The 27,491-nt window shown below is 45.5% G+C and overlaps 2 protein-coding genes across 8 annotated transcripts in view; one reads left to right on the forward strand and one right to left on the reverse strand.

The window, feature by feature from the left end:
- Positions 1 to 4,333: 4,333 nt before the first annotated feature.
- On the reverse strand, positions 4,334 to 12,861 carry tmem154 (transmembrane protein 154). 3 transcript variants are annotated; one of them, XM_023799101.2, is made up of 9 exons: positions 12,689 to 12,861; positions 11,130 to 11,192; positions 10,820 to 10,861; positions 10,500 to 10,601; positions 9,754 to 9,894; positions 9,430 to 9,481; positions 7,496 to 7,572; positions 6,828 to 6,878; positions 4,334 to 4,710 (listed from the first exon to the last, which is right to left on the reverse strand). In XM_023799101.2, exons 1-8 carry the CDS (start codon positions 12,777 to 12,779, stop codon positions 6,841 to 6,843), a joined length of 606 nt encoding a protein of 201 aa, XP_023654869.2. In that variant the 5' UTR covers positions 12,780 to 12,861; the 3' UTR covers positions 4,334 to 4,710; positions 6,828 to 6,840. The 3 variants fall into 3 exon arrangements, with proteins under 3 accessions (XP_023654869.2, XP_023654868.2, XP_023654867.2); XM_023799100.2 differs by having other exon boundaries at positions 4,334 to 4,776; positions 9,754 to 9,924; positions 12,689 to 12,859; XM_023799099.2 differs by having other exon boundaries at positions 9,754 to 9,924; positions 12,689 to 12,858.
- A 4,170-nt stretch (positions 12,862 to 17,031) lies between these two features.
- The window catches only part of arfip1 (ADP-ribosylation factor interacting protein 1 (arfaptin 1)), an 18,362-nt gene continuing 7,902 nt past the window's right edge, over positions 17,032 to 27,491 (forward strand). The window contains exons 1-4 of one of the 5 annotated variants that reach the window (XM_023799296.2): positions 17,032 to 17,418; positions 20,167 to 20,366; positions 24,363 to 24,467; positions 27,031 to 27,142. In XM_023799296.2, the coding sequence (XP_023655064.2) occupies positions 20,169 to 20,366; positions 24,363 to 24,467; positions 27,031 to 27,142 (415 nt within the window). In that variant the 5' untranslated portion in view covers positions 17,032 to 17,418; positions 20,167 to 20,168. The remainder of the gene's footprint in view (positions 17,419 to 20,166; positions 20,367 to 24,362; positions 24,468 to 27,030; positions 27,143 to 27,491) is intronic. The other 4 variants (XM_023799297.2, XM_023799298.2, XM_023799301.2 and 1 more) reach the window with 4 other exon arrangements.

Below are 27,491 nucleotides of genomic sequence, written 5' to 3' on the forward strand. Positions count from 1 at the left end.
TATTTGTCTGTCTGTGTGTCTGTCACTCTCTATGTCTGTCTGTGTGCATTATTATCAAGACAGATCTGAGCTTAACTATATCAATCACACCTATACCTTTCCTCACTATATGAAACAATAACACATCAGTATAAACTTGGTAACAGAGGATTACCTATATTAGTCTATACTATACAGTACTATATTCAATACAGACCAATAAACTGTCAGAGAGATGGATAACGAAAACAGTCTGGACTACACGCGAAAATATTTTAGGTATATATATAGAGATACTTGTATTGTTCCATGACGGAGGAAACCTTGTAATTTACTGAATTATTAACTTAATTTTTGATTTTGTCAGCTCAGCTTGATATTTTTGGACATGTGGGTAAACGTGTCAGATTCCTTGTGTTCAGAGCACGGCTCGTTTATTCTGTGACTATTGCAGAGAAGCGAGGACATTTACTCGCTCTGCAAATGAAACCCTCTGTCTTTGACCACGGAGCGTCCTCATTGGTTCTGAGAGGTTCTCACACGGTTACGCGCATAACTCGGATTAACGAAAGACCCCAAGCCAGGCGACTCAAACTGTAGCCTGGGGGGCGGGGAGAAGTAAATGGTTTACATCTGTTGCTCCAAGCCAGATCTGCAATTATGCAGCCGAACTTGGCTGTAAAGACATGCACCGATAATTGGCTCGCGCTGTAAAGTTAGCGGAAAATGCTCGACCAGAATCTAAGACAAAAGGTGCGTCGTTACACGCACGACATTGTGTCCAACGCCAAAGAAAAAAATAATAATATAAGTTATAATTATTATTACAATTGCATATACGTATTATAGCTACATACTTCCTGGAGTGTCTCTGTATCCTACTGAGCCTACGATGTTGACCTAATGCCTGTCCCATCACGATAATTAAAATAAAGGATGCATCATATTTAACAAAATTATGTTACAATGGCAAAGTAATGTTGAGATAACATTCTGCGCGCAACTAGCATTTGGCTTGACTGTATTGTGCCTTAATGCTGCGCATGCTGCATGAGGATTATTAAGAGCTGTGAATACTTGCTCGCGGACAGTTCTCCTTCGCTAGTTTGCCGCCAAACGTAGTAAGAGAAGCAGCTTTGGTTTGACGCCGCTGGTGATCGTGCGGTTTCCATGCAAAAGCTCGGCATTAATTATACGGAGGGCCAGTGCAAGACTTGAACATGACAGCGGTAAGTCGTTAAAGGTCAAATGCTTCCATGGACTGCACTCCACCCACGGCTTTCTGGTGCCATCAGTCATACATCAGATTGCTATAGGAACAGGACCAGGTGAGAGATCTACAGATAAAGGGCAGCACCTGGTTTGGCCATGCCCCCATGCACTTCTTTCCTCTTTATGGTGACAACATAAACAGCCATGAGAGATCCTGCAGCAAGGGTGGGTGATTTTTCATCCTTGAGGTCTGCAGACCTACCTGTTCGAGAACGTTCCCAGTGAAAGGTTCAAAGCTGAAAGTTGAGGCGGGTTATCGTAAGTGAATAACTACGCAGAGGCAAAGCCAATGCACATTGCAGGCTGTGGGGATGTTTTTGTTGTGGCTTTGCGGCTGAGACTGGAAGAGTTTTGCAGCGTACCGCGTTAGCATCTCCTTGCACCCAGTCCCTTGCATAACCCTAACCCCACCCCCTCTGACACTCACCATCCTGGCTACATTGGGCGTAGGGCAACATAGCCACAGAGACTCTCAGTGGGCCCCTGTTCTCCGTGAAGTCAGGTGGCAGGCACGGCATTCTGGGAGACAATAGCACAGACCAAATGAAAGCAAGCCGATTGGGTGTGACAGTCACACAGCCCAAGGTTAGGAATGGCATGCTCGTGCTGTGCACCTTTTTCTCACATAAGAGCCTCTGTGTCTGCATAAAGTGAGAGCAATGATTCATATCCCCGTGTCTATCAATTGTTGCAGTGGATCATGTTTTTTGTGTCAATGGGTCAGTTCATCAGGGTGCGTTCATTGTAAGGTGCCTCACAGGATTGCCAGGACAGAGACAAAACTGCCCCACTGCTGTCTCCCTCCTGCATACTCACACGGTGAAGCCAAAGACAAATGCTAGAGAATAATCAGATAAATAATTTATTTGAAGGACAGTCCTGGTATCCTCCTCCCCGCATCAGATCCGAGGTCAAGTGGAAGCCTGGTTTTGTTTAATCTCAATATATACTTTGTATAAACCAGTCCGACCTGAATTCGGTCCGAGGACGGAGAAGAAGACATGAGGAACACCTATGTTTACAGACACTGCTCGCAGTCACTCTAATGGGTGTCAGCGCAGAGAGGGCTGGGCCACCGGCTCCATGGTAACACGTTACACCTGACAAGAGCCCCTTGAGTGTGAGATATGGCAGGGAATGAGCGGTTAGCGGCCTGTATAATGAGAACCTGTGGAAAAAAGCACCGCCACGCTCCTGTCTGAGAGCAGGCGAAGGGCCAGCGTGGCGGCCCTTATCCATCTGCTGACGAAAACGGAGCTTAACTGTCACGGCAGTGGGAAATGATTGCTGATGTGTATGGTTGCCGCTAGGCATACTTTTTAGGCAAAGACGTCACGTTTCATATCAGGCTGGATTCCACTTCAGTGCTTCTTATTACTAGGGACTCAGACGGTGGGGGGGGGGAGGGAGGGGGCAGGGTGTCTGAGTCTATCACCCATGGAATTCTGTATATGCAATACTTGGAAAGCACACCGGTTCAGTTTCTGTGTACACTTGAGGGATGAGGCGTGCTGGGAGGACTTGAAGATACGGCTTTATTAAAAAATAGGGCTGCTCAAACAACTCTGAACACTTGCTGTTTTTATACTCCCCAGGGAAAAGCTATTACCTGGGACAAAAGAAAGAAGAAGAAAAAATCACACTTTACCATGGTAACACTTTCCAGAAACAATTCAGGCGAACACATCTGACACAGATGGGCAGTTTTAGGGAATCTATATGACAGGCTTCTTCATCAGGTTCAGAGACAACGTGGAACATTGCCTTGAGTAGTTCACAGATGCAACTGTTATGATGGCACACTGAAGGAAGAGTAATGATCTTGGTGATTTTTTTCTCTCCAGAATCCTGTACATACCTAGCTGGGATCAAAGTAATATTGACCCTATTCATTATGTCATATAGCCCCTAATGGTATGCATTGCCTTGGAGGATCCCTGTCCCCGCGCCCATTTTCTGATCTTATGAGCTCTATTATGACCTAATGATGCACAGCTGAGGCCAAGGAGACGTAAGGGATCTGGGCGGGGGGGGGGTTCGGGGCAGGGACGTTAGTCGCTAACTGCCAGACTCACGTGACACAGAGACGTGGGACGGGACATTGGACACCCGGCGAAAAGATGGGTCGTCCAGGTAGAAAGACAGCCAGATATGTTCGCCAACCTTTCGTTTACGAGCCGTCCAGCAGATTTGGATGTGACCTGCATTTTTACACTGTTCGCTCACGGCCTAGCTGTTCCGAAAAAAAAACCCACGTCTCATCAAATTTCATGAGTAGCATAATGTTATAGCACCAAATTAATTATTACGTATGAAAACAAGCTATTACAATAACAAAAATATAAAGCTTTTGTTTGAAGAGTTTAATTTACAAAATGCAAAAACAGATAAAAGCTTAGGCAGAGCGGCAAAAAGGTAAAATACCTAATTTAATACATTTATAAATATATGCGACTGAAAAAACATTAAGGGTTTTTCTCGTACTTAGAGGCAAGGTTACAAACTCTCATCTCCCCCAAATCCGGTAACCGGTAAAGGTGATATACTGCCGACGGTACAGCATTGCATTCATGATCAACGTCGGCATGCTTCTGTGAGGACGAGGCTGGAATGCTCACCGCACATGCGCACATCGCACCGCTAAAACCGGCGCACGTTATCTCCGCGGGGAGTTACATTTGCTAATGTATATCCGACCCACGTGACAAATCACTGTTTTCCCCAACCCATCTTCCTATATTACTAAGATATTTTTTATTATCCTGTTTATATCAAAAAGACACGTGGAATGGTACTTAGAAGTTGGCAGCACAGAAAACAGGAGAGCGGCACACGGAGTTACCACCCGTCCACTATTTTCTTCTCCTGAAGGTTGAATGGCGAAGACATTTAAAAGAATTGTAAGTAATGAAAAGCGCATACACACACCCACACGCCCATCCGACAGCGGCCAGGTCCCTGTACAAACGCTATCCAAGAATACGACATATCCAGTACCACAGGAAACATCATGTCCGACCATTCCCTGTGCAGGTTCCGGAGTAAAGAATAAAAACCAGAGGAAAAAATCTCCCCCCCCCCCCCCCCCCCCGCCTTTTCCGCGGCAAAATCCTTTTATGAGAATCTACTTAAGTTTTATAACTGAATGTTTTTATGAACGGAAATAGATGTATTACCTAATGTCCACTGTTTTGTTATGATGTGTTCGTACACGAATATACTAATAAAACAGGAAGTAAAGTGATTATGATAAAGACTTTTAACGAGACTTTCCATTTGCTTTCATTTACTATAGCACGATGCTCTTTGTGGTACCAGTCAGCCAATGAGAAAAGTAATCCATGGTAATCTGCAGTCCGCAGGCCATTGTTGTGGTGGCAGAAGGATTCAGGATGGCGTGATGTCTGTCCAGTCCAAATGGGGCAGCATAAGGAGTCTCCACTGCACTCTCATGGGGCCCTGCGATGGACAGCGGAGTGTCAGTACCTTAGCAGGCAGGGTAGCTGCAGGTGTCTCTGCAGGGGGCTGTGTGGACAGAGAGTGAGAGCATCTTGTGGAACCGCTTACAGCCATGCATAGATTTCATGTGGGACATGCTGCTCTGTCCCTCAGTACATGTCATCCAACAGAAGGCCTACGCCTCTTGCTGACATCTATGAGAGGGGCGTGGCTAAAGATGGGACACTGTAGGGGTGTCTGAGAGGGGAGTGGCTAAAGATGGGACACTGCAGGGAAATCTATGAGAGGGGTGGAGCCAAAGATGGGACAACTGCAGGGGTGTTTAAGAGAGGGGTGGATCTAAATATGGGACACTGTAGGTGTGTCTGAGAGGGGAGTGGCTAAAGATGGGACACTGCAGGGAAATCTATGAGAGGGGTGGAGCCAAAGATGGGACACTGCAGGGGTGTTTAAGAGAGGGGTGGATCTAAATATGGGACACTGTAGGTGTGTCTGAGAGGGGAGTGGCTAAAGATGGGACACTGCAGGGAAATCTATGAGAGGGGTGGAGCCAAAGATGGGACACTGCAGAGGTGTTTAAGAGAGGGGTGGATCTAAATATGGGACACTGTAGGTGTGTCTGAGAGGGGAGTGGCTAAAGATGGGACACTGCAGGGAAATCTATGAGAGGGGTGGAGCCAAAGATGGGACACTGCAGAGGTGTTTAAGAGAGGGGTGGATCTAAAGATGGGACACTGCAGGGGTGTTTAAGAGAGGCACAGAGCTAAGGATACGGCACCATCCCCCAAAACGCTCCCCGAAACACACGCATATTCAAACAGACATCACTGAACACAAGGCCAGTGCCCAGGGCTCAGGTCAGCACCCAGAGCCTGCGGTCATGAGCAGAGCAGTGGTCGTGTCAGGCAGCAGTGGGGTCATGTGTCCACCCACGGACAATCGGGCCAGTTTTTCAGGACACTGTGCATCTCGCACAATCTGCTGTTTCTTTTCTGGTTCCGTCGCCACAAAGCTTGCTGAATGCGTCTGTGTCGGTGGACGGGCAGCGTTATGCCAAAGCCTGTACAGATGTACCTCTAACACTCTCAAAACTGCACCATACAGACCAAACGCTTCCCAGCACCGAGCGAGGATTACGGTGCCAAAGCCAAAACTCCAATACATGAATAAATCTGCCTTTTAGACACACTTGCGACAGCTACCAGAAGGGTAAGAATGATCCCTTTGTCAACATTTGGCCAAGTTAACAAAGGAAATATTAAGAGAATAATGAATGCTTAGGAAACCAAGGGGGGTACCTTTAATCTTCATGACTGAAAATATTACTCACTCAGTTACTCGGTTCAATGCATTTACAAATAGCCTTATGGCCTTTGCTGTGACACCTGTATAGATGTTCCTCCTGCAGTGTGATCAGTGGAACAGGTCCCTGTCCACCAACCCCCCCCCCCCCCGCCCTCCCCCTACGGTGACGGACAGGCCACAAGCACTTGATTGCTAATCAAAGCAACAGGGTCTCGGTCATAAGGGCACCTTAAGAGGCGTAACGCTCAGGTTCAGAAAGTACAAATCCAAAATCCAGACCAAGATTTTGTTCCAACCGACCAACTGAGTACTCTGTGACTGACTCTTTATACTGAACTGGTTGGTTGGAAGAAAATCTTGGTCTGGATTTGTACTTTCTGGCCCTGAACTTTCTACCTAAGGGCCACAGTTCAGGGTGCATAGCTAACAGGAGCAAAGGACAGTGAACGGCAGAGCTTCGCAATGCAAAAATGCGAAGAAATACAAATAAGCTATATCAGCTAATACATAACACAAAAAAAAATAATGCTGACGTTTTGCTGAGGCTGTTAGAGCACTAAAGGTCTGTCCCTAAACGTTATGTCATTTTGCGCCGCGTTACACGAATGGGTTTGACGTTCCCCATTCTGCCCTGTCTGGTAAGTCACTCTCGAGGGTGAGGGTCTCGATAGCGAATCGCCCCACATGCCGGTTCCTGTTACGTTAGCGTCACTGGAGTGCTGCCTAACCGAGTGAACCACGGAAACAGTGACAGCGAGCTTTGAGGAAAAAAAGGGGTCAATGTGTTTCAAAAATTTAAAAGATATGCGCACCTGAAACGCTGCTTTAGTTTTCGTGTCTGGAATCCAGGCCGCTTCCCACAGCTGTGAAAAACAGATAAACAAGCCTATAAACCAGGTGCTGAGAGCTGGATCCAAGTCCATTAAGCCATTAGCTTACATGACAAACGCTTCCAGGTCTGCTTAAGGCATGTCCATGCATTGGAGGCCAATACGAGACATTTGACAATAAAATATTCAAATAAAAATGTTTTTCTCCCCCCATTTTCATGTTTCTTATATTCCCTGAAAACAGAGTTCATAGTACAAATCTAAGCAATATATCACACACTGATTTGCTTTTCATATATTCGGGAAAAAAACAGATGAACTGAATCCCTTAGCTGGCTACAATATTTCAAAATATAGTATTCATACGACCTCTTCTGGCGGAAAACTGTACTGCAGGACAGTTGTGCGTTTATAATTTAAATATATAAATATAGATTGCTACATATACAAATTCAGAGCTTAGACCTCACATATCTGGTGCTCAGCAATGTAGTGAGTTGCAAATCTAAATACATATAATTAAATGTTAAAAGGAGGACTATTTGATCAAGGTAATAAAACATATTAGTAGTTGTTTGTGGGCACTCACATTAAACAATATTGTTAATAACTAAACTCTGGCATCTGCAATACTAACAAAGGTCACTCACAGTCTTTGGAAATCCACTTATCCAGATCCTCCATCTCTAATTCCAGGACAGATGGAACGTCTTCCTCAAACTTAGGCCTGGAGAGACAAAATTGGGGTTTAAGAAACAATACTGGACTGGCGAATCTCCTGCTTGCAACTTAATCTCGCTTTGACTGCTGAATGTCCAGCGATACAGCAGGAGAAAAAAAACTTGTATGTATGATGTTTCATCCATCCAATTTCCAACCTCATATCCAGCACAAGGTTATGAGAGGCTATAGAGCTCATCCCAGCAGCACAGAGCACTAGGAAAGTGATCGCCATGGACAGGATGCTAGTCATTCAAGTGATACACACATCCACACACATACAATCACACTACGGACAATCTAGCAACAGCAATTCGCTTTGTGTGTCCAAACCAGCTGAAATGCTACTGCCGTCCAGAAGGGGGTGCTACACCCACAGACACGGCCATGCAATCAATTTTACAGGAGTACGTTACATCATTTTTTAATATTAATATACGTTTATACACAACAAATGTTCTCTTCACCAGTTGACTAATATGTAGCAATCTATTATTATATTATTATTATAATTCATTAATATAATTGGGCTGAAGCAATCTACGTATAATCTACGCAGCTGACTAACTGGCAATTCCTGAGTAACATCAAAACAAAGACAGATGGCTTGGTTCAAAGGCATCTCCGTCAAACAGGATATCACACATGCCGCAGGTCTTTGAAGCGTTAGAGACTTCAGTTATGACACTGACAGTCCGTCACTGTTCACGACGGCCTTCCAAACTTTCGATGATGTGCACGTTACAGGTTCAGCTACACCCCAAACTGAGTCACGAAACATTACGTCTGCAAATCCCCAAGACAAAGAGCCTGACTCTATTTAAAAGCCTCAAGTCGTAGTCGTGTCAGTGAGTTACATTCGTCAGTGGTTGGACTTGAGTCAAAAACAAGTCACACACAAATACAAAAGCGTCCGCTTTCTTAACACGAGAGGGTTACCTCCAAAAAAAAAAGAGTTTCACGCTCACGATCAACTGTCACAAAAGGCCGCGTCTTGCAATTAAACGTGATTCACAGTCAGGCGTGATCGAGAATTAATATAAAGTGTAAGTTCCTTAAGCAAAACAGGCTGACTACAGAAATTATCCGCCACACCCCTGCCGACAAAACCAGGAAGTGAACAAGAAGAAACCTGACCCAGACTGTAACAAAGCAACGCTGAATGAGTTGGGGACAGAAGACCACGAGACATGGCAAACAAACTAGTCAATAGAAATTACTTCATCTTCAATCTGTCAGCTTGGTGAGTTACCTCTAACGTAGTTTAAAGAACAACTCACTTGCCATCACAGGCTGTACAGGAAATCAAAGGGGGGGTATCACGTGATAGGAACCTGGTTCATTTCACCAGGTAAACAGAGATGACACTACTGGTGATGGCTACATATTATGTTAAAACCCAAGAGCTCCATGTCTCCAGGGTCGCTGTCATGGGGGGGTAATTGCAAACCATGCCCTCCCAAAGGCCTTATTGTGTCTCCCCACCCAGAACACCGTCCTTATTATATTTTAGTGTCATTTTAATAAAGCTGTTCATCCTAAAACAAACAAATTTTCGAAAATTATCCGGAATTTTTAGCATTACAGTTTCGATTGACCCCCTTCCCCCCCCCCCCCCACCTGACAAATTGTGTCGTCATGAGAACCTTCATCAGATTTGTTCTGGCCCCGACACTGCGTGTATCATTCCTGTTACAAACCAAAGCTAATGTTCTCGGTAAGAACGTTGTGTGTGTGGGAGCGTACAGGCACCTGAGCGTACACTATCCTGTACTGTGCTTCCACGCTGGTTATGCCTTGTTTTATGAATAAAAATACACACAGATCATTGGCCAATCAAGTCAGAAGCATTAAATGAACTTACATTGGAATCTTTTCGCCATTGTCTTTGAATAATTCCTCATCCTTTGTTTTATCTGAAAGAGAAACCGTACTTTTACAACACTGGTTTCTTGATTAACTTGAAAACAAAATAGGTCAGTGCATCCCGCTAAGCATTTTAAGGCTTGTAGGAAGCCTAAATGTTGATGCCAGTTAATCGATTTAAAAATGCTATTAAATTTGAGATAATTCCCTGTCCAGTCACAAGTTTCTAGCACTGCATTAGCTGTTAATTGGTTGGATTTTCTTTTGGCTGTCAGGGCCGCATCAGTTAAGCGGAGGTTGCAGGACACGTGACTACACTTACGCAAGCTGTTGAATTGGCTCCTCTGCCTTCGCCTGACAAGGACAACAGCGATAAGGCCCGCTACCAGCAGCAGAAGGACCAGTGGGACAGCCATCGTCAAGGTGCTCAAATCCATCCCGTGCTTAGGATTGCTGCCAGGCCCTGCAGTGATCGACGGCTTTGAGAGACCAGCTAGGAATAAAAAATAACAGCCTACATTGTTAGAGAGGTCAAGTCAAATGACTCTTGCGTAACTTCCATGTGTACTGCCATTAACAGTCCGAAAATGAGCTGCTAACGCAGTCATTTTGTAAGAAGAAAAATCATGTTCTGCTGGGAAGCTTGACTGAAACATAACAGTGTTATTTCTAGAAAGTTCATTTACCTGGCACTTTCATCCTAACTGACTTATAGTAGACGGAAGGGTTACAATATATGTGTATTTCCTGTGATCTGAACCCATGATCCTTTGTGTTGTTAGCATAATGCTAGTGATAGCGAAATGGAGCTTCATGAACCATTTGCTGTATTTTTTCACCCCACTAGGTGGTCCTCTCTATTACAAAAATGCCTCAAGACATGCACCAAAGCAAACCAAGAACACCAACTAGTGGGGCCAGAAAATACAGCAAATGGTTCATGAAGCTTCATTTGGCCATCACTACATAGCACTCTACTTGTCGAGCTGCATTAGCCATTAGACATGCCTAGAGTCCACCAGAAGCAGCCAGCCAATAAGAAAGCTTTCATCCCCTGAGGATACTGACCTCTCTCTTGAACGGGACCCCCGGTAGTAACATTTGGGCGCCTGCCTTTGTGATCATGCAGTTTGTCGTCTCCTATGGCTCCGTCAAGCCAGTCACCTTCACCTACCATTTCAGAAACAGCCTTTATTTACTGTATGTCACAGCATGCTACAGTATGGGACTGGTACAGAACATTTAGAGCCAGTTTCAATGCTGACACAAGTTGGGTCATGTGACAGGTCTCAATTCAATTTTTTTTTCAGCCACACTTTCGGATTACGACCCACCAGTTGCCTTGTGGTTTCAAACCCCTAGACCTCAAATACTCGCTTGAACTTTACCTGAGATGGGGAGCTGGAGCTCTTCTGCACCTGCATCCATGGCTTCAGAAAAATGGTGGTAGAGTGAGGAGGCCATTTTAGACTATATAACAGCAGAGCTATTTTACTAATGCTATAGTTAGAAATGAATTTGATTCTGTAACAAAGCATTCAACAGTCACGTGCAAAATTACGTCATAACGAAATGAAATGAATCAGGACTATTACTGGCAGGTGTCGCCTCAGCTGATATGATTGTTACATCGTACGTTAAGTGCATTACGTAATTCGGCACCAAACGCAGAAACAACGCCTCCCGCCAAAAGTTTACCTGAGTTCTCAGGATCTTGGTTCTCCAGCTCACTCTCCGCGGTGGGCAGGTGCTCGCCGAGCACTGAAAAGTAACAGAAAAACTCCTCATTGTGTTTGTTTAGTCAGCTAAAAACCATACAGCAAGAAAGGCAGTGAAGCAAGAGAGACGCATTCTAGGTGTCAACCCAACCGAAACCCATCATCACAACTCCACAAACTGCCAGATTTTCGCTTCTGTGGCAAACCCCAATTCGCACCATCTAAGAAAAGTGATCATATACGATGGTTTAAAACATGCTTATTTCTTGTCCTTTGCAGGCTGTATTCGGGATAAGTCTGTGTCACATCCTCCGCAGTGTCGCTTGACAGTAATAAACCAACACGCTACAGAAGTTACATCTCGACAGAAGTTATTTCTACTACAACGAATAGCCTTACTTAAATCACTGGTTCCTTTTCAATGTTTATACGTAAGTACAGTTTTATTTTTAACGAAACCCCAGACATCGGGGATATGCATAAAGATTAAAGTTAGTGAACAACAACAAATTTTAAACAACAAATATTAATGCAATAAAATATATTGTACTAACAATGTTACTACATTAAAATATACCAGATAACACACAAAACGATGAACCTTTATAACTTTATAGAACTGCACTATTAATATGTAACGAGATGTAAATATTTAGGCATATGTATTTCCTCATACACGCAGCTGGCGAGTTAATTCATCGCACAAAATCCTGGGTGTAACTTTTCCAGACCCAATATTTCATAATATCCTGTCAGGAGTTTCGATTCCCTCGGCTGTGTTTACCCACACATTACACGATTTTGGTTCATTTTCTAATTTAAAGACGACCTCCATCTTTAGTTTACCTTCCGGAAACTAACGGTAACGTACTAATTCCATGGGCGAAGTATGGCAGCTTTTCATTCACAGTGGCAGGTACAAGACAACCGCCGGTGACTCAGCTGGACCATTCTATTGTTCTTAAAACAATTTTAATGACCACTTTCACACAGGGTCCCTAAAAACAGCTGGATCCCGCCACAACAGCGTTAATGTTTCCTAATGACGTGCTGGTCCTTATAATCTCGAAGAGGATGTCTGGTTTTTATGCAGCTGGTGACAAAGTGTGAAGACTAAATTAGTTTAGATCATAAATTAAAATGTTTCTCCCAGACCCTTTCCCACTAATACAAGTGATGGGTAAAAAAAACAACATACGAGGAAAGAATAAAATGTAAGAAATCGTTTTGGAGGCTCTTAAAGGTCGTCGATATAGGATGCCTACCACTGTAGGTTTATAGCCTAAATTTAAAGTATATTTTAAGTTATTATTTTTTTTTTACCAATAAAAGAAGACACCATTAAACAGAAAAAGCATAAACAGCACCAAAATTCAACCTCCCGCCCAAAAAAAAAGACAAACCAGATGCTCAACGACCACAACACCACATAAATCCCCATCCATCCTCCCCTTCATTGAACTCCTCATCTCCTTTTGCCCTGGGAGAGCGGCGGAAGCGTGTCGTCCCTGAGCGGGATAAATGCCGTTCCATACCTACCGGAGCCCAGAGCGGCGGCCGTCAACAGTAGGACCAGTAGGGTCATCCTGCGGCCCCCGTTCAGCCCTCCAGCCTCACCAGAAGCAGGCATGGTGCCATTGAACCACGACTTGCGCTGTGGCTGTCATGACATCCTCTACTTCCTGTTTCCTGATTAGGCTTTGACTCACCTACATTTTTTTTTCTCGTTAGCAAAAACAAGAGATCTCTCGGATGTGATGCAATCAGGCTGTGAGCTGTCGAGCATGTAGCCACAGGCCTGGCAGCTGACTCAGATCGCTTCAAATTCCCCCAGCTAAGGTACACGGACATGCCAAAGAAAGAAAAAAAAACAAGCACTGAATCCATTGAAGAGAAGAGTCGACTTTAAAAGACCTTTAAAAGTGTAAAGAATAGTCTGAACATGCAGTTCTTCTTTTGTATTTAAGTTTCCCGGTGACATTGAGTGGCAAAAAAATTCAGTGCAACTTTGCATGTATTCCACTCAACAAAAACTATCTAGTCCACTATTGCGCATCATTATCAGATTCACACACTATGTTGTAAAAAGCAGAACAGCTGACATAAGATAAGTCAAGAGCTCTGTTTTCGCTGGGAATAAGAAAAAGATAGATAAACGGTGCAGTTTGCATGCTTAAACACAACCATTTGCAACTGAGATTGTTATTGTCGAGGGATATCCTGGTTTACTTTAGGGCTTTTGGACTAGATAAGTGCTTGATTGAAAAATTTGCGGACAGAGGGATGGAAGGATGGATGGATAGTGCATTGTCAGAATTCGTAGGCTTTTCATCCGTTGGTATCAGCTATAGAAAAACACCCTTAGCTGAAAGCATGTACATAACATGGGAGTGTACTTGATGGGGATTGTTGCTCCTCTCCTTTCACTGCACGTGTGCAGGGGGGGACTGATCTGCTGGGGGGGGGTTGATCAGTTGGGGCTCCTTGCTCCAAATACACAAATGACATCTTCTCCGTGGGCGTAGATTATGGGAGGGGGATGGAGGGGTGTGACTCCCCCCCCAATAATCAAAACCAGCCAATACCACCCCCTGGACCCCCTTAAATGGGTGGAGACCTCAACCACCCGCAATGCTCAACCGAAAGCTATGCCCTTGTCTTCCACCATGGACAGATCTGTCATGGTAGAGGCACCGAAATTATTCACTTACACGCTGAGGCACGGACAGGTTGCCATGTGATCTGGGAGCAGCCCGTGAGACGAATCAGGCTGGTACACGCCAGTGAATCACGGACACAGTGAGGCATGTGTCACCTTCTTTAATTCAGAATAACAAAGAAAAACAAAGGAAACTATTGAACTGCCGACTTCAGTTAAGCCATCATGACACCATCATGATTAAGTGGGAGGGGATTATTTAAGCCAAGACAGGACACTTTCGGGACCAGTTTATTTCTGTGGGTTCTATTTTTGTATGCTTTTGGCACCAGAGCATAGAACATAAGCTGATTCACCTCCAGGAAATACTTAATAAAGTAAAATACGGAGCTCACATGGTGAGAATTTATCGCTGACTGTGGCAAATTCTGCAATTTTATCAGATCTGAGCTATATTTAACTCTGAATAAAGTGTGTGGGTTATGTCTCGGAACAGAGCAAAGCTCTTAAACTCGTTTATTAAAACACACAGCTGCAGATTGACTCATGGTCAAGAGATTTTATTTATAGGCGACAAATGCATTCATCTGACATTTCCACAAAGACACACAAGATCCTTTTTTTTCTGCGTTAGATGAAGTGAGGCACCAGTGGTGTAAATCTGCATTTTTCAGCCGTTACAAGATCACAACTAGGTAGAAGTTTATCTGAGTGACATGCTTTACTATCTTTATTAGCACATCCACAAATACAACTTTACTCCCAGTTCATAAAAAAACACTGAAGCACATTAAAACATGAGGATTACAGTTATGAGTTGGTTAGCTACAGACCCAACCCCCATCCCCCCCTCCCCTGCTCTTTGGTTTAATTTCTGGTACACTATTGGCAAAGATCACTGTTAACACAGAGAGCTGTTGTTCAGTCATTATTTTCAAATTACCAGCCAGGCTGCTATAGTCCAAAATCTTATCCAAAAAGACCAGTAAAGAAAGGCCAGGGACCAGCACATCATATGGCACACGCACGGACAGAATGGTACACCTAAACCACATGTGATTGGGTTTTATGAAGATACCAAGATTTCCAATGAGAGTATACTGTATGTAGAGAGTACAGTGAGATTATACTTTATGTAGAGAGTACAATGAGAGGATACTGTATGTAGAGAGTACAGTGAGAGGATACTGTACAGTGAAAGTATACTTTATGTAGAAAGTACAATGAGAGGATACTGTATTCGACCCGCATCCACCGACCGATGATTGGTTAGGAAACGTCGAAACAGAACATAACTTACAGCTAATTTTAAACCATTATCGCACATGTGGAAGCTGTGGCGGTAATGCTACTCATGAATATCTTCCGTTTCCGTATCTGTTCTGCAGTCAGATAGCGAAGTACGTTGTACGTTTTAGTACAAGGGACTCAGAATATGAATTGGTGTTGAAGGACTGTCCTGTCTGTTCACTTGGCGCTACCTTGGGCGTTGAGAAATTATGCAGGGTTGTCAGATCTCACGCACCTGGCGTGACACTCACGCAAGAAATCTAACGGCAAATCTATATTGTTTCATTGTAAATCTAACATTAGCTACATAAAAAACGTTGGGATAGTTTGCAAACCCTACAGACTATCTTCATTTACATACATGTAAATACGTGTGCAGGCTTGTCTTGAATTGAAAATCTCACGCCAGACTGCTGGCCGAAGTTGGCAACGCTGCATTATTAAAAATGCGCAAACTGCACATTATCGTGCACTATATGCACGATATCTGGTGAAATACACATAAGATTGCAGCAAAAGATTAAAAAAAATAAGCAAAGCGTGCTTATGAAGAGAAATATTTGAGTCGTTTTTTTTTTCTTTTTAAAAAGTTTAACTGTTCCTCAGCACCACCTAGTGGTAGATAATTGGATTTGCAAAGAAAAGCCGTTGCAGAGTTATAACATAATATCGTTGTCAATGTTCCACTGTAACTTCAGCAGGAGGACAGACAACCACTGCAATATGTTTATAACATTTAGTGTTACAGTGGCTTCACGAGTAGTATTGTCAAACACCTCTAGGAGTAGAGGTGTGAATTTCACCCCCAGTCTCTCTATGCTGAAGTGGTGTCTCAATCCCCCCTCCCAATTATTATCCTGTACTAGATCCAGTAAGCCGGTATTTCCCAACCCAGTTTCCAGGGTCCGCCAGACAGTTCACATTTTTGTTCTCACCCAGCTCTTGGTCATTGAAGGACACTGAACACCTGGTACCTGGTACAAGCATGTTGGGACTTGGGAGGGATAAAAAATGTGGAGTCTTGGGTTCCCCGCGGACTAGGTTGAGAAACACTGCTGTAAGTCATTGGTGATGGATGGCTGTTTGTGACATGACAATTTCTAGTACAGATATAACTTTGCAAAGGCCTTCTTCAATGCTTTTTTGAGTACCCCAGACCAACAGGACAGGAATGTGCATGAAAAAAAGACTGAATTATGGCATTCTTTATTAAAAAGGTAATAAAATCCTTAGACTGGCCAAATATTACTTACAAACATAGCAATCTTATAAATACCAATGAACACCACACAGTTACTGAGCAAGGGGTCCATGGAGGATATCTATGTGGGCATTTTAAAAAATTAAACCAAATATCAGCTTCTCTTTCTCACCACCATTATAATCCCCTTCAATTCAGTAACTGTACACGTGAAAATACAACCTTCCCCTAAATGCACAGACGCAAAATATAGAGAGAACTACAGAGACGCATCGCGCTGGCCCGGTCACGTATGAGAATGACGTCATGTTAATCTGTTGCCTCTAAGCGTAAACGGCAAGCATAGATCTTTTCCCAATCATACTTGGCACGCGGTACACAGTTTGTTCTTCTGCCCACACCGGGCGTTCAGAATTACGTAAATGTTCTCGACACAGGAAGCCTTTTCTTTTGTTCCTTTTTCGAAAACCCAAGACTTTTTGCATATACTCCACATTTTCCTCGGCTCTGGTCACGTATTTGATTTATATTTGATTAAATGGTACATTCAATTTCAAACAACTTTGCAGCGCCAACAGTCCGCCTGAACAATGATACGTGACTGCATTTAAAACAAATATTAGCTGTTTATTATCACATTTAGTGATTTCTTTAACACATAAGTACGAATAAGATCAAACAATCCCCGAGTGTTCATCCATAGACAACAGCGCCCTCTACAGCCCGCAGGCCGCTCAGTCCAGGCATTAAAAACTTCCAACAAGTTCACCGGCAAGTTTGCTTGTGAAACCAAAGCAGGAGCAAAGGCGGTCGCGTTGGCATAGCGGCGAAAAGGCCGATGGAGACCACGGCGTTATTAAACCGGTGCAACTGCGCAGAAATTGGGGCGTAATAGAGTGCCGGATGTTGATGTCCGATCGCGCTCGCGCTTGGAAACCGTCCCCTTCCGGGTCTGAGCGACTCTCGCCGAGCCGTATGTAGGAAACTCAGATGGGCGCCGCGTCGGTGCAGAGTTTAATCTAACACGGGATACGGACAGCAGACAGACGGAGCGTCGACGCCGAAGAGGGGAGAAACAGCGGCACTGGGAAGAGTCAGTGCGCCCATCGACGTTTGCAGGTGACGGAACTGGGGGGATGTGTTGCCTTGGAGCCCAGACACTCTCTGAGAGAGGTTCTCCGGCTGTGGGGGAGCGGGATTAGGGCCCCGGGGTTAACTGATCCGCTGTCTTTCGCGGGGAATTTGATCACCTCCCCGAGTTTAGCCGGTACGGTAAGTTTCTCTGCATATTTCTGTAGGTGGATGGTTTAACCATCAGCTGTGGCTACGGGTACGTTTGTCGTTGTTCTACACGTACACGTACACGGAACCCCAACGATCGGGGCGCGCCCACCTTTTATAAAGTTTGGGGGAAGTCAGATGTGCCTAATAACGTTAAGATGGGAAATGCGGGGCTCAGCGGAAACGGACAACAAGTGTCATGGGCGCCTGGGGTTTGGACAGCCGGGTCTAGAGCAACCCACTGAGCCGGTGGCCCCGCTGGATGTGGAGCCGGAGCGTGGAGCCTCGGCTCGTCCCCTCCGTCGGGCCCCAGTTTTGGGTTCGTCCCTCCGTCGGGCCCCCGTTTTGGGCTCGATCGCCGAGCTCCCACTACCGTGTACGTGTCGCTGTCAGCTGCTGGGCGGCTTCCTGCTCCGCTCTTAAAGGGGACGAGCGGCGCCCCCCGTGTCGCCTTCTTCATGCAGTAAAAACCCGGTCGATTTCCTTGTACGTCGTTTTTATGGATTTGTCCGCCCAAAAGTGCACGATGGGGTCTGGTACTAAAGTGGCCGGGTAATTTCACTTTTGTGCAGAAAACGAGAGTGCCTGGGCTGCCTTTACTCCAGCCAACGAAGTTTTTTTTGTCGGCAGTGGATAATGTGTTTGTCCAAACTCCCCCACACGTTTCTGGAGACGAGGACACGCAATAGAATGATGCCACTAAAGAATCTGCAGTATACAGGTTCTGATCTGCCTTGGAGTCTCCACCTCAGTCACCTTGAGGCGTGTGCCTCGAGTTAAGTTTCCCCCCAGGCTGACACTTAAAACACACCTAAAATATCGGTATATACCTTTATATATGCACGCATTTATGAGTGTACAACTATACAGTGCACATATTTGTGTTTTGGAGCTGTTGGATATATCCTAAGAATGTTTTGCATTGAAACACCTGGGAAATTATTAACCAATAATTTTATTAGCAGACATCTGATGTTCGAAGTTATGTTACATAATTCAGGGTTGCCAACTTTGGTCAGCAGGCCGGCGTGAGATTTTCAGTTCGGGCAGGTCTGCACACCCATTTACATGTATGTAACAGTTCTATTACCTTATAAATAGTCTGTATGGTTTGCAAATTATCCCAATGCTTTAAATGTAGCTAATTTTAGGTTTGTACTGGAATGATATAGATTTGCCGCAAGATTTTTCTATGTAAAGTAACTTATTTAAAACGTAAGAATATGCAGTCATCTCCTATATGAAGGATAAGGAGCTTTTAATCTTTTTGAATTATGTGAATCTTTCGCACTCTGCTTCACACATTTTTACTATCAGTGAAGGTTTACTGCGCTGAAATTTTAAACAGTTTATTAAACATCACATTAATTTTTGAGCATGTGTGGGGAAACTTTAAGGGGCCCCTGCATTGCACCCTCTCTTATATCCCTGCCTGTTCTCTCTGTGCTCTTGTTCCCTCTTCTGACATAAACACAAATTTAACGATGTTTGGTTTAGTTGCTCAGCGGAATTAATGTTACCCAAGTTCCCTTAATTCTCAAGTCTTGCTCAGAGAGGAAATTGTAAAGTGCTGAAAGAGGAACAGATCGTTAGTCAAAAAGTGTATAGAAGCTGCCGTTATTTAAGTGCTTTCTAAGAACATATAGTTCTTTGGCCCAGCTTCTGCATTATGTTTGTAGTAGCATATGTCTCTGGGTTGGGCTGTTTGGGTTGGGCCGTCATCTGGACCCCTGGTGGGGGAGCCTTAGGGGCTCTTTGGCTTCCTGAAAACTCGAGGCCCTGCAGTATAGCACGGGAGGAATGTCCGGGCCCGCTACAGTCTCAGCGTTTCTGTCGGAAAATTGCAACAGGCCGATTGCTTTTCATCAGAGGGCGCGGTAGACATTTTTTATTTATTTTTTTGTTAACCGCCAAACGTGCCGGAACAGAATCATCTTCAGATCCAAAGATGGAGAGAAGCTTTTCTGTTGATCTCCCAAATACTGTGAACCTTGCGGCGGTGGGGGTGGAGGAATGGGAGTGAGTCGTTTTCCAGTTACAAATTAAAATATCTGTCTATCTCTGCCGAAGCTTGTGTTATGTTTCCAACACGCTGCAGATCAACAGTATTAAGACTGTTGTTTAGTGTCGTTCACACTAATGCCCTTGTTGAAGCACAGGGTTCTCTGTTACTTCTGTGTTCATGAGTGTTCTGTACTCTGTGTGTGTGTGTGTGTGTGTGTGTGTGTGTGTGTGTGTGTGTGTGTGTGTGTGTTTCTGGCATTCTGTAGCCCTGGGTTTAATGGAAATGCAGGAGATGTGCAGGCTGAACATTCACTCAGTTTCTTGGTCACTTTCACCCACATGCAAATAACATACTAATTATGTCACAGTTTGTTTTTAACTGGCTCTATTCAAGCTTGTTTATATACCCCTTGGTCCAACTGGGACGTGAAGTTCTGTTTCTCTTACCAAAAGTGCACTGGGGTTCTCTCTTTCTTGCTTACATTCACCTCATTTGCCCCCCCCCCCCCCCCCCCCCAGTACAACTTATTCCAGGGAATTATGAAGGACATATTCATAGCCCTCATGTCTGTCTGTTTCCAGGGATGTCTGAAGTTAGTGTTGAGGCAGAATCTGGGGTCTGCCAACCCGAAGACCGTCAAGGTGTGGATGGCGGCGATGGTCGCGATAATGAGGACGGTGGTAATGTTCAGAAGTGCTTTGACGGTGTTCAGAAGGATGACGTTCGAGTCGACGACCGCGATTCTCAGAGAGTTAACGAAGACCCTGACTCTGGCGCAAAGGTGACGTGCTTGTCCTCGAACACTTTCCTCAAAAACCTGCCCGTCCTTCACTTTTGCACTGAGCGCTGGTTCATGCTGTTTGGTAGCTTCAAAAGAAGACGCGTCTTCCTACGGCCAGTAATCAGATCAGCAACCCTTCTGGGACAGAAACATCATGAACTACAGTGCAGTGTGATTCCAAGCAAAAATCCATCTTTCCTTTTGTTGCCCTTTTTCATTCATTGTGTCTTTCAGCTTCTTATTCTTGGATGATACTTATGCATAAAAAAAATCATATCTGTGGTGTGGGATCTCCAGATCAGCTGCTTTCATCTTTTCACATTTTCCCTTTTTTGGTCTTTCTGGGCTTCCGTACATCAACGACGCGGTGCAGCTCGTAATGCCTGGGAAGCCCCGAGCATCCGAGCTTGATCCGGAGTATGCCTGTAGCTTTCCTTCTTTGGAAATTCATTTTGGGTGGCAGGGTTTTATCTGGTGACAACGGCCGTTTTTTTTTTCCTTTTTTTTCCCGTGTATGTGTATGTTTGTGTATGTGTCTCTGTGTCTGGGTGTATATCCTGTTCATATGGCAGCTCTGCCTTCCCTGTGGACCCGGGCTTCACCCATAACTCGCACTGCTCTCTCTTCAGTAAAAAGAAACTCCATTCAGAAAAATAAACTTCATGGGGAAAAGGGCAGAAAACTGTAAACTGTCAGTTACTCTGGGCATAAGGGAGTGTGTAAAATTCCTTTGTGTGTCCTTTGAGGGCTCCGGGCTATGTTGGATTAGTTGAGTGTCGGTTGTTGGGCGTAGCTCGTCGTCCTTATTGTCGCTTCTGAATGAAGTCACACAAACCCCTCTTTGCTCTTTATTTGCGCTGTAACCTTTTTAAAGCCAACGGCTGACTGTCGTCTGGGTGAAACGCATTCGCTGATCGCCGCGGCCTGGAACTAGCGAGAGGAGAATCGGTAACCAGGGAGACGGCGGTAAGAGGATCTGCTGTGTATGTAGACGGGGGGCCTGTCGGGTCTCCTGCAGTGGTTGGGTTCTGTGATAATAACCGCTGTGGTGCTCAGTTCTCTCTTCTGTGCCTCGAACGAGGAAGTGATCGCAAACACGGTCTAATTAACCGTGCCTGAGTGTTTGGTCAGATAGGGTGCGAACCTCATCCCTGTGATCCCAGTGGGAACCTTCATCTCTTTCCTCGCCAGTTCCTGCGGGTCTAGTTTCGTGGCCTTGGAGAACTTGGTTCTGCTCGTCATCAGATCTTCAGCACAGGCCAGCTGACGATGATGTCACCACTCAGGTGGCCCCTTCACTCGCAGCCTGTACTGCAGGGGATCTTGACGTTTCATTTAACGTAGTTAGAAGACACTTTTGTACAATGCGATGTGTAAAGTGAGGCAAATAATAAAATGTACTTTTATCTGCTTTTCAATGCGAGGCGGCACAAAGTGCTTCATAATATAACAGGCAGGACCAACAGAAGAATAAAGTCACAGAGACAGAATTCCAAGTAAACAGTCAAATAAAATGAAAAGATAAACTATAAAATATAAGAGCAAATTGTGCAAGGCCTTAAAAGTGATTAATCAAATTTTAAAATAATTTCTAAATTGAATTGGAAGCCAGTGAGGTAATGCCAGAATTGGGGTAATATGTTCACGAGCCTTTGATCTTGTAAGTAATGTAGCTGTAATGTAGCAATAGAAGAGCTGTTCAGTGTAGCAAAATAAGGCATTGCAATCGTCCAGGCAAGACGTAATTAAAGCATGAACGATCTGTTCGGTTTCTTCAAAAGATAGGTACGCTCTAACCTTGTGATAAAAGTGATAAAAGCCGAACTTTACCAGTTTATTTATATGAGGTTCAAAGTTTAAGCTGGAATTGGAAAGTCCAAGTTCCAAGACGCCGGTTTAATATTATGAAAATATATGTGTAGCACATCGCAAACATACGGGCTGTTGAGGAGTCAACTAGGCGAAAGTGCAGCCAGGCTGAGATTCCATTGAAGGCTCAGGTATGAGTGTAAGCAGAATTGAGCAGGAACTACATAACAACTAGTAATAAAGTAAGAACCTAATAAGACTATTCAGGTGCAGCATAAGAACATTCGGGGAAGGTCAAAAGGCGTCAGGCTAGTAGAGGAACATGTGCTGTATATTTTTTGCAGATCTGATCCTTTTAAGCAATAATGAACCTGATATTAAGTTCAGGAAAAATAGTTCAAGAGCAAGCTATTGCGAGTATATAAATGAGCGCATGTGTACTCGTTTGAACCCAGCTGGCCCTTGGCTGCGTTTCTGCGCCTCTGACTTGCGTTTAGATTTTGTCCTAAACACTAGGCGCTCCCTCTCCTTAATGCTATTAACATTTGTCCTTAATACCAAGTCGTCTTTCCAAGCTCGTTCCATCTACCCTGCCCCCACACCAGTCAGCTTTTCTTGTCTCCCATTACGACTTACATTATTAAACACTTGATAGAGGCAATTGCTTTTGGGGAGAGCATTAATTTTTTTCTGTAGGGGTCACATTGTTGTTTTCCTGCCTCTTTGATTAAAAGGACAGACAGACAGACAGACAGACTGACTGTTAGCTTACTGGAGCTTTACAGTTATAAACAGACTGGGCCTTTAATTCCCAAGAGCTTCTCAGCCCGGAACGGGAAACTCAAGGCTTATTGCCTTTCAGAACTCCTCTTTCAGGGGCTGATTAGTTTTCAGGCCTGCTTTATGATTTCTACTCCAAGATGATGTTGGACCCTTCGCAGTTCTCCGTTAGAAATGTCTTTGGCTCTCCGCTCCTTGGTTTTTTTTTAGCCAGTGAATTGTCACACGATTGAACCCTCTGAGACGTGTGGGGGGGGGAGATCGCGGTGATGGTGTCGTGCCCCTCGGTGACCCAGACGGGATCGACTTTGCTGCATACGCCTGGTCGCTGTCTCAGAAGCTCCAGTGTTTGATGTCAGAGGGATTATGTACGTGCAGCAGTTATCCCCAAGGCTTGACTAAGCCTTCAGGACGGAGTATGAAATCGGTCACTGGGAAATGGATAACGAATGGGAGAAATGGATGCCCAGGTTCCGCTTTTGACTCCAGCCTCGGTGAGTCATCGTGCTGGTCTACGATCTGCCTTCTTCTCCAAGTCAGAACCTCAGCAGGAGCTGTGGGGATCTACATCAGAGTCCTGGTAGCCCCAAGGTCTGCTGCCGGCTCAGGTAGCTGCTCATTTCCTGGCTATGGGGCCAGGGTGGTATTACCCATCTGGATCTGGCTTGTGGTAAGGGAGATGGCGGGGGGGACGCTTGTGGCTGAACCATTAAGACTGGCCGTTTGTTTTGAAGAGTTGCTGTGGGAACATCTACGTCATCCAGACCAGGTCCTTGGGTGATTTTAATTCGGATTCATCTTACCATTGCCGCACGTTTCGTTTCAGCCAACCGGAGCGTCCAGCTGGCTCTTTTAAGCCGAGCCTAAACCTGCGTCTATTGGCTAGAGGGGCATTCTGGGTAATGAATAAGTATGAGCGAATGGGACAATTTATTTCCACTGGGAGCAATTTTTTTTGGATAACGTTTTTATGGCAACTGCGATGCAATAGGTGACGGCAAATAATAGCCACTAGGTGGTGGTATATACCCACAGATGGGTGTAACTAGCAGGGTCAGTTTGTCAGGGTAACTTTAGTGACGGGGCTACTTATGCACGTCCTCGGGACAACGTAAAGCTACTGAAGAATACTGCAAGCTGCCTGTCTTCTGTAATATAAGCCGTGAGGTCTTCTGTGAGCAGTAAGTAGATCTTATGGGTTGGACATGCCTAGTTTTTGTTGCTGAGGAGCTCAGGGTTGTACTGGACCTCTAATTGCAGCATATACATGCAGAGTATGTATGCACCAAACACGGTGCCACATAGGTTGTGATTGGCGAAGGAGAGAATACTGAAGTTTGCTCAGGTGAGGAGTAGGGGCAGGATTGAAAAGTAAGACTAACAGTACCCCCCCCCCGTGTCTTAAAGCAGAGAAGTGTCATGGCTGAAGATTCTCCCAGAGGCACAGCAGCTGAGATCCCAGTGACCAGCAACGGCGACGCTGAGGATGGCCATGATGACGTCTTCCAGAGGGTAAGCCCTGCAGTAGCCTGGGGGGGGGGGGGGGGTGTCCTGCACCAGCTAGTCCCCTCTGCTCCAGGAAGCCATCCAGTGCTGCTTCCCTTCGGTCTCGTCGAGATCCACCCAAGCCGCTCTCTATCCCACTGGTATTCCGGCCAAACTGCCTTTTGTGTTACAGTAGTACTGTAGCGTTATCTGGTCTCAAGGTCCATTTTCTTCTTGTCATGCCAGTTAAAGGTCACTGGTTTGGAAGGCTGACCAGTTGGATAATAGGGCCTAGATTCTGAATGTAATCCAAAACCGTAAGAGATGATGTCACAGTAGTGTCATCTAATCGGCCCTCCATTTGATTTATTATTGTTAAATAAATGGCAAATGATTTTCAAACTAAAAATAACAGTTGTGTACCGTCAGGGTGATTTGGAGGACTAACTGTAGGGGGCAGCGTGTGGCTCAGTGGGCTAAGCCACTATGTCTGCAATCGGAAGGTCTCTGGTTCGAGCCCTGCTTCAGCAGATTAGTCACATGTCTGTGGGCAGTTGAGCAAGGGCCTTAACCCCATGCTATTTGATGCCAAGCTTGCTCTCCTGTGTGTGTGCGTGCGTGTGTGTGCATTGGAGAGCGAGAGAGTAGGCGAAAATAGAATTTCCTCACGAGGGATCAATAAAGTGTCATTATTATTGTTGTTGTTGTTATTAAAAACTGCAGAGAGAACTGGAGAAGCTGTATGGAACAAACAGATAAGAGGAGCACATGCATGCATGAATCATGGGCATCTTGTCCATTCTGTTTGAGACCTGAGCACCACACCAACACTGCTATAATGTGTTCAGTGTCTCCACCGCCCGCTTAATTCCCTCCCCTGGGATGGCGTCATCACGGGGGTGGTTCAGTGCAATTAAAATTAAGCTAAGGGTAACCCCCCCCCCCCCCCCCCCAGCAGGCAGAGCTAAGAGAGCTGACATCACTGTCCCGATTCTGTGAGCCACTTGGCAAGGGCTTAGATGGAAATTGCCTTAACTAACTTCTGATTGGCTGCGATGCTACAGATCACATGGTTTTTGGTTCAGGAAGAGAGGGAGATGTGCCGCATGGGGCCTTTCTACAGGGTTGCTGAAGCATGTTGGATCCGGCCAATAAGAATCAAATAGGGCTGTGAGGTCATGGCTGTATCAAAGGTGTAGTGCTGAGCTTATTGGAATCTCTGTATGTAGCTTAATGCTGTCAGTCGCATTCCGTGACGTGGGCGATGAGACGTACGTTTGTCGCTAAGCGTCGCTTAGAAACCTCACCGCCGATACATAAATTCTGCGTGTTGTATCGCCGGCTGTTTGTTTCATGATCCCGGGGTCACGTGGGTCCCTGGGGGGGCGGAGCATGACCTCCTTGAGCATCCCCCGGCAATCGGCTCAATGAGCAAAACACCCGTCACAATATTTCTCCCACCCTGATCATTACCGAAGAAACAGAATAATTAACAGGAAAAAAAAACGTAGTTATGTTTACCGCCGAGGAGAGGCAGGAGACGATGGCTTTAGCAGTCTTACCGTTTGTCGGCCCAATTACTGCGTTAATTAGCATCCTGGGAATAGATGCGTAGAGGAGGGTTACGTTGTCCCTGTCTTGGGATTTTCCGGGGTGAGCAGGAGCCGGGAGGTGTTATTGCGCTTGATTAATAAGTAAGAAGAACGGCAACCCTCATCTTTGGTTTCCATGTGATGGGGCCCTCTGTGGGCGCAGCCCGTTGGGTCGAGGTGATTTCTGGGTTTTCTGCAAGGCCCAGGCGGAGATGGAAAGAGGGGAGGTCTCTACTGGAGTTTCCGCGGCTACGGCGTCCTGTGGCGTGGTAACGTGAGACGCCTCTCGTGCCGCGTAATGGATCTCCCTTCTTCACTTATGCCTGTGGATAGCGGAAGGGAGTAAGGTTTGCGGTTTAGAGTGGGTTAGGATGCCATATCTGTGAACAGAAGGTTGCAGGTTCGAATCCCTGGGGTCAGTTGAGTGATTTCACCGCTGGGCCCTTGAGCGAGGCCTTTAAACCAACTGACCCCATTTTATCAAAAAACACGTCACTTTGGATAAAACTATCCAGTAAATAAATTAATGTGCAAATGTAGATGGACAAATGAACATATAGTACAGACAGATATGACATCCAGTGTTTGGTGCTGCCGCTGGCCCTTTGGGGACTGGAGCGATGTGACAGAGTCTGGAACGCGTATTGAGCGATGACCTGTCAGGAACCTCTCGCCAGGCGTCTGTTTCCTGTGCCATCGATTTGTCTGCACTGCCTGTTTCCTGGTCTGTTTTGCAGACCTCTGCGTGCCCTAGGGACTCGTCCATCTCGCCGCACGTTCACGGGGGAGATCGTGATTGTGATTGAAAAGGGACCACAATAATGATTGTTTGGGAGGGGATCAATGCACATCTGCTTGACAAGCTGGGGGTTGGGGGGGGGTTTCCGAATCCCCTGTTTGGGTCTCCTTGGGGCAGGCTGGGCACCGGCTCGTGGTTAATGCTCCCCTGCCAGTTCTTATGTCCCTGACCCTCATGTCTGTCTGTTTTCATCCTCCAGGATCCGTCGCAGGTGATGCCCAGAACCCTGAACATGCCCGAAACGCGGCTGTCACCCGTCAGCTACAGCCCCTCCGTGGAGGAGGGCATCATCGAGGCGGGGCCGTACAAAAGTACGCGGTCGCCATCGCTTCCTGTCCGGAGAGCCGTGCCGATGTCAGAAATGCGCCACACTCCGTCGATCACTCGAGTGAATCATCAGCGTCGGTCGCCAGAGCCCTCCCTGTGACTCACGCCCCTCCCCTGCCTCCTCGTACCCGCGTCCATCCCTCTCACGTAGTCTTCCTCTCGACCTCTCCTCTCATTCTGCCTCTCCTTACATCAGGGCTCAAAAACGTCACAGACCCAGCAGTCTGTCAACAGTGGGGGGGGGGGGGGGGGTGATCTTCGCTATCCCATAATGCCTCTCTGCTTTCATTTGTTCAATGCACTGAAGACTTTTTAGATCCCATTTTTAGCCAT

This window comes from Paramormyrops kingsleyae, chromosome 25, assembly GCF_048594095.1.
Source record: "Paramormyrops kingsleyae isolate MSU_618 chromosome 25, PKINGS_0.4, whole genome shotgun sequence".
Lineage (NCBI taxonomy): Eukaryota > Metazoa > Chordata > Actinopteri > Osteoglossiformes > Mormyridae > Paramormyrops > Paramormyrops kingsleyae.